Source organism: Cinclus cinclus, chromosome 13 (genome assembly GCF_963662255.1).
Source record: "Cinclus cinclus chromosome 13, bCinCin1.1, whole genome shotgun sequence".
Classification (NCBI taxonomy): Eukaryota; Metazoa; Chordata; class Aves; order Passeriformes; family Cinclidae; genus Cinclus; species Cinclus cinclus.
This window is the reverse complement of record NC_085058.1, coordinates 19,601,213-19,614,369: the sequence shown is the minus strand read 5'-3', so window position 1 is coordinate 19,614,369 and position 13,157 is coordinate 19,601,213. Positions and strand designations below refer to the sequence as shown.

Here is a 13,157-nt window from a genome sequence, read left to right as displayed (position 1 = left end):
TTCTTGAAGAATAATACAGATTATTAGATCCCTTTTGTAGGAGTTGATCCCTGGGCTCCCAGGATACATAGTATTTTTTGTTTTGGAAGGGAGTTGAAGGAGCTCTATTACTGTCTTGACTTCCATGTGTCAGTGCAGGAGACTGATTTAAAGAAGCACATGTCTCCCTGTAAATTGCTTCTCAAAAAGAAAAATTGTCATGCCTGTATCCTGAAAACAGTCTAGACTGAATCAAGTTTCAAGGAATCATGGTTACTGTTGGGAAACCACCATTCCTCACTGGACAGTGAAGTATTCTACTGAGTAATCTTTTCTAAAAGAAAGATTTGCAGATTTTCATTTATTTTATTATTGTACATTTCTTTTTTTTTACTGTCCCTTGTAACTCACTGGTGTGTTTGTCCTGTAACAGTGGTGGCAAGTTTTCTACACTACTTCAGAATTTAGGACCTGAAAATGCAGTAACTCTGCTGGTGTTTGCTGTGACAGAGCATAAAATCCTCATCCACTCATTGCGACCTTCTGTCCTCACGAGTGTGACAGAGGCATTGGTCTCTGTAAGTACCAGCTTTTAGTCATGCACCTGTAAAAGGACTGAAAGAAGGCTTCTGAGATATAATCTAGGTTTAGTATTAGTGCTGTTGAACTTAAAGGTTACTTAAAAATAAGAATTAGAGATCGCTAGAGAGAAAAAAATTAGTTGTAATTATATCCTATGAAGATAGAAGATAAATTGCTGTTGATTCTTTGTGTAAATATTGTAAATTAGTGTTTGATCATCATAGCGCTTTTAAGATAAGAGTTTCTGATTTTCCCAACTAGCACTGTATCTATTCCTATGGAGTTTTAAATGCATGACTTTCCCTGCCTGTCATCACTAAGCATTGTTTGCTGCCTCGGCTATGTGCAATCTGTGATTTTGAAGAGGCTTTTCCTACAAATTGAACATTAGAGAAATTAATGCAGTTTTTAATTAATAATCTACATCTAGATTCTCAGTAACAACAATCTGCCATGTTAAATAATTCTGAAGTTAGCCAAGTGTGGTTTGTTATTGCATAGGCTGTACTGCACATGTCTAACCTGTGTTTTTCTCTGCACGTTTTCCAAGATGATATTTCCTTTCCACTGGCCTTGCCCATATATTCCTCTGTGTCCCTTGGCACTGGCAGATGTGCTGAGTGCCCCGTGCCCGTTCATAGTGGGAATTGATTCCAGATACTTTGATCTCTATGACCCCCCACCTGATGTCAGCTGTGTTGACCTGGATACCAACACAATTTCTCAGTAAGTTTTTATCAACAGTTTTATTTCTGTGTTAATTTCTTTCTGCTTCCTATTTTCAAAAGCCAAGACTGGCTTTTTGGTGAAACTTGAAGGGGTATTTTAGTTTTTCTTTCAATTTCTTTTCCTTCTGTCCATGCCAGTTCAAGTAATTAGAGCTCAGAACATGGCATGAGTGGTGGTTGCTGGTGCAGTAACAGGTGCTTAATACCATTAATCCATCTCTGGTGAGTTGTAAATGGATTGATTTCAGAGCTGAAGAGTGTGGCAGTGTAATCATCACGCTGAAATATGGGGCACTGGTTGGATGGCTCTGATCAGATCTCCACACAATAAATCAAATTTGACTTTGTTAGTTGGTCTGCAATCTTTCTCAGTCCAGTTTTAATGGAGTGAAACTTTCTCTGGTGGGATGGAAAATCCTCTGAATACATTCCAGTATATGTTTGTTTGTTTGCTTTTTTCTTTTCCAGAACTGGAGACAAGAAAGCTATTGCATGGAAGATCTTACCAAAGAAACCTTGTAAAAATCTGATGAACACATTAAGTACTTTATATCAGCAGCTGGCAGAATGTGAGTGGGAAATTACATAGTAAGCTTTACACTGGGCACAATGTGCCACAGAAACATAAATGTAGCTAACTAATGTTCCAAAGTTATCAGTTCCACTAAACATTAATTTTTACAGAACAGGAAAATCTGTTCTCAAAATCCAGTGATTAGAAACTATGTGGGGACTTGTGGGACAGAGGAGACTTCACATATATATATTTAGGCAGTACTTAATAGATATCCTGTCCTATTAGTGTTATCCTCATACAAAAAAAAGAGCAGTTTCTAGGAGATAGAAATAGGAAAGCAAAGCAAATAGGCCAGGACCTAATAAAGACCTTCTCTTTAGAAGTCTGCTCAAAGTTTCCTGATGTCTTCACAATTGAAATTGGAATAGCTTTGACACTCAAGTTAATAGTACCTCACCTAAAAATTTAAGATGAAAATAACTGTTTTTTAAATATTAGGGGTTTAAATGCAAGGAAAAATTACTGGACATCTCTAAGTAAAAATTGGTTGTTGATAGAATCCTCAAATACTGCAGAGCAAGGTATATAGAACCTTGATGTGAAAAAAATGGATGGGCATGGTTTTAGTGAAATTCATTAAAACAAAACCCTTTTTTTAAAAAGGCTGTTTACACATTCCTAGCTATTGAGGTCACAAGAATTTGTGTCTTTATTAGAATGTACATAAACAGAAGGTTATTGGCACGTGCTGCACAAAGGGTATAGCTGATGGGTATTGAAAGTGATCTGATGCTTCAGAATTTTGATATATTTTTCTGCAAGGGCTTTTTTAGAAAAATTCTAAACCTTAAGTTCTGTATGTAGAAATAGAATGGTAGTGAACTTAAATCTTATTACAGAGTAGGTTGCTTAAAAATGACATTGAGGTAAATCTGGCTATAATTATGTGATGTGGAAAGACAGTAATGAAACCATCCTTTCACTTTCCTGAGACATTATTAGAATGTTACCAAACTCTGTGTAGCAGTGAAGTCTCAGCTGGAGTTCTGATGCCTTTAAAATGTTGGTACACATACTTAATTGAAGAATACAGATTTTGCTAGAGCTACATTTTGTCTGTAGTAGCATTTTGCAGTGTTGTGTTTTAATGGCTCCACTTTGCCCCTAAGTGGTGATTTTCTGTGTATGTCAGTATTTAATATACATTGTCTGCTTTTTGAAATGGAAGGCACAATTAAAAAAAAAATATACATCCCATCCATGTGCTTGTCCTAAAAATATGCTTCTTTAATCGGCTCCTGTCTAAATTTTCACCTGGTTTTACAAACAAGCTTTCTTTGAGGGTTTTTTAAAGCTCTGTCCACACTGGTTCTCTGTTGCTGTAGTAACTCCTGTGCTGACCAGGCCAGTGCATCCTGCTTTTGGTGTTAGCCACAAATACATGAGGTACAGAAGGTCAAGCTGAATCCATTGTCTCATGTCCTGATTGAATTTGGGTATATTTTAGCCTATTTCAAATGTAATGGAGTTCAGTAATCACTGAATCTAGTAATAGAATAATTTTGGCCAATATTGAGGGGGAAAAAAAGTAAGACACTGTAATATTGTTTTGTTCACAGTGCAACAGCGACCAAGAGAAGATGCATTCATGGAATTAGCAATGAATGATTATGATTTTAATTCTGGGAAGAAATTGCATCTGTTAGATTTGGAGATCCAGGAAGCATTTCTCTGTTTCATGGCTTCAATCCTAAAAGGTTACAGGTCTTATCTCAGGCCAATAACGGAGGCGCCCTCTGAAACAGCCACAGATGCAAGTTCTCTCTTTGAACTACAAGGTGAAAAGTTACAAACTTCTTTTGTGTGTATTAATTGATTATTTTTTATTTTCTTTTATCTACAGAGTAAGAACATTTGCTTGTTAGTCTTGTAAAGGATGGGGGGAAATGTAAGTGCAGATAAAATTGCACAGTAGTGGCAAAGATTGCAGGAAGCTTTTTGCACATGAGTAGAACCTACACCGAGTTCTGGTCAGGGCTTTTCCATCCTGGGCATTCTGACAATGCTGCTGATTGCACTTTGCAGGGTTCCTGAAGAGCAGAGACCGTTCCCATCAGAAGTTCTACACCCTGATGACCAAAACCCAGATGTTCATTCGCTTCATTGAGGAATGCTCTTTTGTCAGTGACAAGGATGCCAGCCTTGCCTTCTTTGATGACTGTGTGGATAAAGTAAGCAAGTCTTGGTGTGCATGCAGTATTTAACTTCTACTGTTGTCTACCTTATCTGAAAAAGTACAACCAGAATGTATTTGAAATGCAAATTTGTTTTTACTTTTACTTTCCTATTTTCTCATCACTGTAGCCTTCCACGTTCCTTTTTTTGTTCGGCTTCATTCCATTTTTTGCTTCAAATTCTTGAATGTAAATAAAACATCATGAGAACAAATTAGAGGTGCTAATTTTCACTGGCATGTAAACTTCTGAAATACTGACTTGTAAGAAGTTCAAGAAGGAGGATTGAACTGATACCCAGAATCTTACATCCCTATTTCTATGAATATTATAAGAAATTCCACACCTTGTTGTCATCTTCTTGGCTACCTGTACCACTCTGTTTTGGGACACTGCTCTTTAAGCAGGGTGCAGTTGTCTTGGGATTTCCTGGAAAGTAGGTCACCTGCTGCTTGTTCCATGGGAATTAATGTTGAAGACTGAGAACTGGTACTGGCAGTTCCTATTTATGACTGGTTTTTCTGTGGAAGTGCAGAAGAGCTAAGAGGAGCTGCACTGTTTGGAAAAGAAGTCTGAAAACAGTGAAATTTGAGAGAAATATAAAAGCATGGTATAATAGTCAATGCTTTTTATAGCTTTTGCTAGTCTCAACATTTTAGTAGTGGCAGTTTTCAGAACTCTGTTTTCCAGTTCTATAGCATGACTTGCAGGTATTTGTGCCTTGTAAATTGAATTAATTACAAAAATTTCTGTAATGTTGAGTCAGTCCCATAGCTGTGTTAGAAACCCTTCAACATGTAGCTCTTGCTTTGCCATGTGCCAGCTTGTGCATGAAACAGGAGCTCTCCTAGACAGAAATAGACCCCAATGACTGACCTGCTGAGCTGCACTTGGTTTCCTCTGTGATGCAGTTCAGTTCTCTGGCTGGTGTTAAAAAGGATGCTTATTCAGAATGCAATGACTGTGTAAGTGTCAAATTCCATCTGTTGCATTTCATTTTACAGAATGGTTTATGAGGGTGCTGAAGTTGATGCCCTAAAGTTATCTTGTCTGGGAACTCAGACATCTCTTTCAAAAAAGTCATGCTTAGGTTGCTGATGTTACTGTGAGACTGCATATAGTCTGTGGAGCTGTTGGAGCTTTCACCTTTTAGAAAAGGTTAAGTAGCCATTTGTACAGCTGAAACAGAAACTTGTCTGTTCCAGTGCCAGGCATTTTGCTGCTTGATGCCCTGGACAGCTTCTTTCCACTGTAGAAAATGCTCATGACAGTTTGGTGAGAACAAATTTTCCAGAATGCATGTACACTTCTACAAGTTCCATTACTGGCACTGAGGATTTTATTCAGGTTTATTAATGGGACAGATATTTCTGTGCCAGGGATAACAGTGAGGAAACTGAGGCACTGGCATTACAATGCTTTTAGGATTTGCCATGGCTTTAGAATTGCTTGTGAAGCTGAATATTCACTGACACAGGGGAGCAGGTTCCCATGTAGGATTTCTTTGTACAATGATATATTTAGCTCATCTTTCCTGCTTCTCCTCCCTAGTTTCTCCTGATTCCTGATACTTACCAGTAATGTACAGAGTCAAAATATGAAAGTATACCAAGGACTGTTGTACCAACCAGAGCTGTAGCAAAGACCAAATACCAAAATTGTTCCAGTAAAGCCAATATTTATATTTCAGTCTCTTACTAGGTGAACCAGTACCTGACAGGGTTTTGGATGAGAGAGTGATAAGTTGAAAGGTGATACAGTGCTTTCTTCTGGGTAGTTAGTGACTACTGGCTTGAGACAAAATTTATGTACTGTGAAATTAGTTATCTATAAAATATCAACTAAGCCCTGCCTTGAATAATTTGTGAGAATAGTTTAAGATGAAGAGCAATCTCTCTTATTTGGTCCCAGACAGCAGCAGCAGATTGTAATTGATTACCCATTTTGTCAACTGAAAGATACAGTGTAATTGTCTCACAAGTTTTCATTTTTCCAGGAATTCAAAAATTACCTCAATTCAATACACATTCGAGCTACTGGCTTTATTATATTTCACTGGTTAAACTTGTAGCTGTGGGATTTTTACATCCTTAGAAGTATTTAAATTGCAAGTAAGGTTTCGTTTACTGCTGCTTCTCAGGAGCCATATGTTCTTGCTACTTGGCTGGTTCAATTTGCTAATGCTTTCCATCTGTCTCATACAGCAAAATGTGTAATTAAGGACACCTCTTTGTATGTTTATCAAACTTTAAATATTCAAGAATTTTACTGAAACTATTTGATATATTTGCATCTCTGTGGAGGGGGAGAGAACTGTGGAATATGCTTCTTTTTATACATTAACTCTCTGTTGCCAAACTCTTAAGGCATAAAAAGCATGCATTTTTGGGTTCACAGGTTGTTTATTCATTTCTTTGAAGTATTCTACCATTTGGCTGTCATTTGGTTGCCATTTAAACCGTTTAAGTAATTTAAATTAGAAAAACAAAGCAATGCCTGTGTCCCTTTAACTTCAGTAAGGTCGCACATTTATATTCCATTCTCTTGAAGTGCAGGTGTGTTTCTGCAGTCTCTGCAAACTATCAAGACATTTAGTGCTGTGTAAGTGACTGCAGTTGTGGATGGTGCTGGTAATACCTTCTTCTGTAGGCATCAGACAATTTGATAAAGCTTGTTATTGTCTTCAGTGGTTAAAAGATGGGGGAAATAGCTCTTATTTTTATATTTTAAAATAAATTTCAAGTTACTGCTGCAGTTGGCAACCTAGTTCTAGAAATGGTTGTGTTCCAAAGGATTAATCTCTACATAAAACTTAAAGTGTTTACCTGAAAACAGAAAATTCAGGCTATACCATTAAACACTGATCATTGGGTTGGGGTGAGGTTCACAAAACCAATGCAACACTTATTATTGTCATTGTGACTTTGCAAGGTGTCCTTGCATTTAAGATGCTGTTCTTTGAAGCTAATGCAGACTCTGTCCTGTTGATCATACAGCTATTAACAGCAGAAAATACAATGCCCCTGGTAACTACTTTTTCTTTTAACTTCTTCTTTCAGGTAGATATGGACAAAACTGGGGAAACCAGACTTATAGAGCTGGATGAGTCCTACAAGAGTGAGCACACAGTTTTCATAACACCCCCTGAGATCCCTCATCTGCCAAACGGGGAAGAACACCCTCTACAATACAGGTAGGACACAGCAGGATGCCAAAATCCTAACAGCTGCCCTTGTAGAGTTTAGGTTCTTGTGAGAGTCAGGAAGTACAGATTTCTCCTGTCCCTTTAGGTTGCTCGGGTAAAAGATGTGTGTGAAATGGCTGTGCCAGTTCTTTTGAAGTTTTAATTTTGTGTGTGTACACACAGAAGCAATAATAGTTAATAAAGCTGGTAGTGATCACACTACATTGTGCTGGCTGTTGACACTTTTTAAGCTTAGAGTTGAAATTAGGGGACCTAGTCTGTTGTCCTGCTATTACTGATAGTGATACAAACTGCAGGTACACTTAGGAAAGAGAGTGTACATGTCAAAGAACCACTGAAAACTAATTTAGTAATTATGTCAGATGAGTTTGTTGGTTTCTTCATTAATTCTGAGAAATATTTTTATATATAATCTGATTTAGTTTTTTAGATGGTTTGATATTGTTCCTATTGATTTTTCACAAACATCAATCATGTGATGCTCACTGGGGAGTAAGCCACACAGATTATTTTCTTTTATTAACTAGAATCAATACTAATGCATTTGACAGATTAATTAAAGAAAATGCTATGACAGTAAGTACATTTATCAATTTAAGTTGCTTACCTGAATAGCAGGTTGAGACTTTGTGCAGCTGTATGAACCCATGCTGGGGGATTAGTGAAACCACTTTGTCAGCGATGTTGTTAAAGGTTTACTTTTGTATCTTTTTGTATCTTTGCTATTATGTGACCTGTTTGCTTTGGAGCTAACTTATCAGAATTGACACATTTCTCTTACAGCTATAATGGATTTCCAGTATTAAAGCTTGAACTGTTTGAACGACCTGAAGGATTTCTTACAGCACCAAATAACAAACTGTCCTCAAAAGCCAGTAGCCCCAACAGCCCATCACCAATGTTCAGAAGAACTAAACAGGTACTTGCTGGTGTTCTTGGAGTGTGAGCTGCTTTGGAAGGGTAAAGGCTGTAAAGCCTGACTGGCAGTGGCTGCAGCCTGATGGTTCTTCAGTTCTTCACTGATCTGGTGACTGTAGGGACACTGGTTATTATTCTTTGGATGTGCTTCTTGCTCGTACCATATCCCACAAGGGCCTCTGTACAGGTTGTTGCTTGCTGTACTGCCCCTTCCCCTTTCTTCACACTGTTCTCCATAAATTTTCCACATCCACTTCTTTACTGCTTTTCACTCCCCAGGGCTTTGAGGTACTCTTAACTTTTAAAGTAAGAGATTTAAAGAAATGCAAGGTTTTAGCAGTGAATATTGCACAGTGACTGTTTTTGGTATCACTCACTGCTTTCATATTCCTTCCCACTTTATTATATTGTTAATATTATTGTTGCAGTTTCCATAGATATAATGGTACATGTTCAGTTTTTAACATGTAGCTTTGTGTGATATAAACACACTCAAATAATCTCCATATTTCTTTCCAGGAAATTAAATCTGCCCACAAAATTGCAAAGAAGTACTCCTCCATCCCCCAGATGTGGTCCAGGTGTTTGCTCCGTCACTGCTATGGCCTTTGGTTCATCTGCCTCCCTGCCTATGTGAAAGTCTGCCACTCCAAAGTCAGGGCTCTGAGAACTGCCTACGATGTGCTACAGAAAATGCACACCAAAAAAATAGATCCACCTGATGAGGTAAAACGGCTCCCAAGTGCAGAAGGAGCCCGTGGGTTTGAGGGTGGAGCAGTGCTGGGAGCCCAGGGCTCACTGGTGTGTGTTTGCAGGTGTGCTACAGGGTCCTCATGCAGCTGTGTGGGCAGTATGGGCAGCCTGTGCTGGCAGTCAGGGTGCTCTTTGAAATGCAGAAGGCTGGCATCGACCCCAATGCCATCACCTACGGCTACTACAACAAGGTATGTTTTAAAGAGGATGGGGGAGACAAAAAAGCATTTTTGTCCGTGAAGATAGAAGGGAGAAAAATAACAGAGCAGTTCAGGTGTGATTCTGTCATTTCTTATAAGTTGAAGAAACACAAGACAGAATAATTTTGTGGGTTTTGGTTTTGGAGGTTAGAAATCTCTGCTGTATTACTGCCAGTGTAACTCAGCCTGAAATTTTAAGCTCCTGTTTTCACACCTGACTGTTCCTGAAGATGACTATCTGATTTTGATATTTCCAAAATAGGCTGTTTTGGAAAGCACCTGGCCTTCAAGCAATCGAGGTGGCTATTTCCTCTGGATGAAAATACGAAATGTTGTCTTAGGAATAGCACAGTTTAAAAAAGCATTGAAAAAGCTACCAGCAAGCACTGCGCATACATCTGTTCCTGGTAAAGTATTCACATCCTCCTGTTTTTATATTTTCATGCTGCTGAGAAAATTTATTTCAAAAATCTTTCTTTTGTGAGTTCGATAAAACTGTTTTAGAGGAAAAAACCCAATATAGTTCCTGCATAAGTTTTTAAAAGCAGTCTCTTCTTTTTGCCTTTGAATCTGAAATAGTCTGCTATTTATTTATTGTATCAGCTATTCATAAGACAGGTGGAGACAAAATATGAAACTGAAATTTTTGATAATTATCCTAGTTCATCCAATAACCAGTCTTATAATTGGCAGAAACTTCTGTCTAGCCTTGCCTTTTTTTATTTACCCATTTTTTTTGACGTTAACTGAGAGGCAACTAAAACTTGTCCTTGAGTTTGCAGTACTGGTTGCAGGTTCTACACACCACCTGCAATGATCATGTTTGTTTTTATCTAGACTATAAGTAAAATATGTGAGCCTGTACATTTCGGGGGTTCTTTCCTTTTCATTCCAGTAAAAACTTAGGTAGTGTGAACAGCAGTTGGTCATATGGCCATGCCTGTAACTGACATTTCTTAAGGTACTACTGTCCATGGTATTTATAGTTTCCTGTTGTAAAGTACAATAGTGCATTGTAAAGTAGCAGCAATCCAGTTTAGTTTAGTTCAGGCTGACCTTGGAAGACCTTTAGAGCATACTTTTATAAATGTATGTGGGTCATCTGACTCAACTTTCAAAGTCCTTCCATCCAGGGCTGTTCTGTGATTCCAAATGTGTACAAATAAATCTTTGCCCTGATAAACAACATCTGTGATGACCTTATGGCTAGATTATTCCTGGACCCCAGACTCCAGTCCTACTTCTGGCTCTATCATTAACTTTATGGATGGCCTTGAACAATTTTGCTTTATTTCTGCCTGTTCTTCATGGAGCTGAGCTTCCTGATAAACCACTTTATTGAAAGTCAGCCATGCAAAGCACTGTACAAGAGCTTAGCAATGTTGGTTGCAACTCAGACCATGTAAACTAAGAAACTGTAAATAATCCTTAATTAAATAACTGTCACTCATATAATTAATAGCATTTGCTTTTGACATCATCTGATTTTTCAAGATTACTTTGCAGCAAATCTCATAGCTGGAATGTGTGCTGACTTCTCAGAAAATCCAAAAAAGTCTTCCATAAATTCCAGAATATTTTCTTATCTTTGCCACAGCAACACGGTTTTTGCCCTCTGTGTAGCCATTCAGTGCAGCCTCTTTAGGGAAAAGAGGGAAAGAAGCTTTCAGTTATGTTGGACCCTCTTGATCCTGGAGAGAGACTATATTAATTAAACCTGGCTTGAGAATGACCAGATAAGTGGCTTGAATGTTTGCAGGGGGTTTTGGGGTGATGTTGGTTATTTTTATTTTAATCTAGTTTTGTAGACAAACTCATGTCACTGCACTACTGATTTTTTTTTTACTTTTTAGAGTAAAACCATGAGAATCACATGCATTAACATTAATGTTTCTGAGCAACATTTTACAATAAAATGAAGCAGTGATTAGATGCCTCTTTGAGTTCTTGAAACAATGTGACCTTTTGATCAAATAAACCAGGAAACAGAATGAAGTCAAACAGTGCTTTAGTTCAATATTTAAAAAGAAATGTTGCCCATTACCCCTTTAATTTCATCCTCTAAAGCATGACTTTAGTGTTTATACTATAATAAGCCAGTCTTTTTTCTCTTCTTTTTTTTTTTTTTGGTGGTAAAATGTTCACTGTTAATTGGAATGTTCTTGATAAGAGGCCTTTGAATTACTGTTGGTATTCAATTTATTCCTCTGAACAGTTTCACATTATTAAATACTGTAACAGTCTTCATTCTGATATTGCTCTGCCCTGACAGGGGGACTTTCAGACACTGCCAATAACACATCACTCAAAGAAGAAGCCAAGCAAGAGAAAACTTGTCTTCAAGACATCCAAGAACAAAAGGAGGACAAGAGAGAGAGTGACTCCAGTTCTCGTACGTATCTTGTGAATACAGATATCTGGTTCTTGGGGGATAAATAAGGATTCTAGCAAAAGCTAAGTGGGAAGCTGATTCCTCACAGTGAGTGTGTGTGATAATGCCAGTTCATGCCACTGCCTAAAGTTTTTTCTCTCAGTGCAATTTTCTGGATGTCTAATGATTTCACTTGGAAAATTACAGTTCTTTTTACTCTCCTCTTTCAAATAAGTGAAAATGGGAGCATAAAGGCTTAATGATAATTACAGGCTAATGTTTTTGTCTTTAAAAAAAAATGAAATTGCCTCCTAGGCATAATCTACAGAAAATCCTTTTCTACCGGTCTGGTTTTTTATAAATCCTATGAGAGGAGAGCAGCTGAAATTTTGCAAGTCTGAGAGGTCTAAATTAGCCAGTTCCTTGGAATTCTCGAAGTTTGGGAGATGCATCAGAATGGGAAGGGTTTTTTCTTCAGGTTTTGCATCTGCTGCTCTTGTTTCTTTCAACTGCAGTTGAGCTGCATCAACTTCATGCAAGAGCATAAAAGATCAGATTGTGTAGTAAAATTGTATGAGCACTACAAATTCCCATGTATATTCATGAAAAATACCCTTCTTAGTAAATGTTCCCCTAGTAATGTAATTGTTTAAATTTTTCATTGGGCTTTCTCCTACTGTTTGGGTCAACTGTCCCATTGTCAAGTGATATTAAAGTCTGAGAAAGTATGGAATTAGATAATTTGCTTCAGTGTTTTCACCACAATCTTCCTTCTGGCACTAGTAATTTTTTCTTCAATTTGCTTGAAAAGCTGTTGTACTCAGGATCATAAGAACATGCATATAAGACTACAGACAAATTATTTAAGTGTAATAAAACTTCTGAGGATGTAAAAAATGTGAATTCTGCCTAATTCATTAGGCAGAATTATTATTTACTTCTGGCCATAATTAAGACATTTGTGACTCTCTATAGTATGATGTACTAAAACGTTTTGCACTTTTGGAAGCAACTTGATAATATTAAAGTTGCCTGGAATCCCTTAGAGAAGTAATTCTGTTTTGCATGGTCACCTGCAATGGAATATTTGTGTCATATCTAAAAGAGTTGAATATGAATATTCACATTTACTTCATTTCTCCTGTGTAGTCCTGGGGGAAATGAGATCTGTGTGAAGCTGAGTTCTTGCAAAGGCAGGAGAAAAATACTTTTATACCTCTTCTGTGCAAGTGAGCAAGGGTGGTCTTAATCTTCACAACCACCACATATTTTGGAATGATTTTTGGGCTCTGTGTAGAGAAGCTTATGGAACTTCTGGATTTTTGGAGCATTCCAGAAGTAATGCTGAGAGTTAAATTTGCATAGTGCAAACCTCTGCCCAGGCAGATATCAGCCCGTGTGCGTCACGGGGTGGGTGCAACAAAGGTGCCCAGTAGGTAATGGGGACTTGAGATTTAAGGGGTGCTCTTGGATCCTACAAAGCTGTGTCCTTTTCTGTCTTCAGTGTCTGAAGTGGAGAGCACAAAAGGGAGTGGGGACTGCCTGCCCAAACTGAACTACCAGAACTCCAGGAATGACAAAGCCACTTCCAGCATCGTGCGGCTCAACGGCACCATTGACAATACCGTGGCAGAAGGGAGCAGGGGTGAGTGGAGGGAAAATGCATAGGA

At 37.9% G+C, this 13,157-nt stretch overlaps 1 protein-coding gene across 3 annotated transcripts in view; it reads left to right on the top strand.

Annotated features, from left to right (window-relative positions):
• DENND4A (DENN domain containing 4A) overlaps positions 1-13,157 on the top strand; it is a 49,214-nt gene that overhangs the window by 23,405 nt on the left and 12,652 nt on the right. For all 3 annotated transcript variants that reach the window (XM_062501271.1, XM_062501270.1, XM_062501272.1), the window contains exons 10-21: positions 413-557; positions 1,112-1,287; positions 1,758-1,858; positions 3,426-3,644; positions 3,892-4,037; positions 7,100-7,233; positions 8,029-8,164; positions 8,683-8,889; positions 8,979-9,107; positions 9,379-9,523; positions 11,389-11,508; positions 12,992-13,132. In XM_062501271.1, coding sequence (XP_062357255.1) covers positions 413-557; positions 1,112-1,287; positions 1,758-1,858; positions 3,426-3,644; positions 3,892-4,037; positions 7,100-7,233; positions 8,029-8,164; positions 8,683-8,889; positions 8,979-9,107; positions 9,379-9,523; positions 11,389-11,508; positions 12,992-13,132 — 1,799 coding nt within the window. The remainder of the gene's footprint in view (positions 1-412; positions 558-1,111; positions 1,288-1,757; positions 1,859-3,425; positions 3,645-3,891; positions 4,038-7,099; positions 7,234-8,028; positions 8,165-8,682; positions 8,890-8,978; positions 9,108-9,378; positions 9,524-11,388; positions 11,509-12,991; positions 13,133-13,157) is intronic.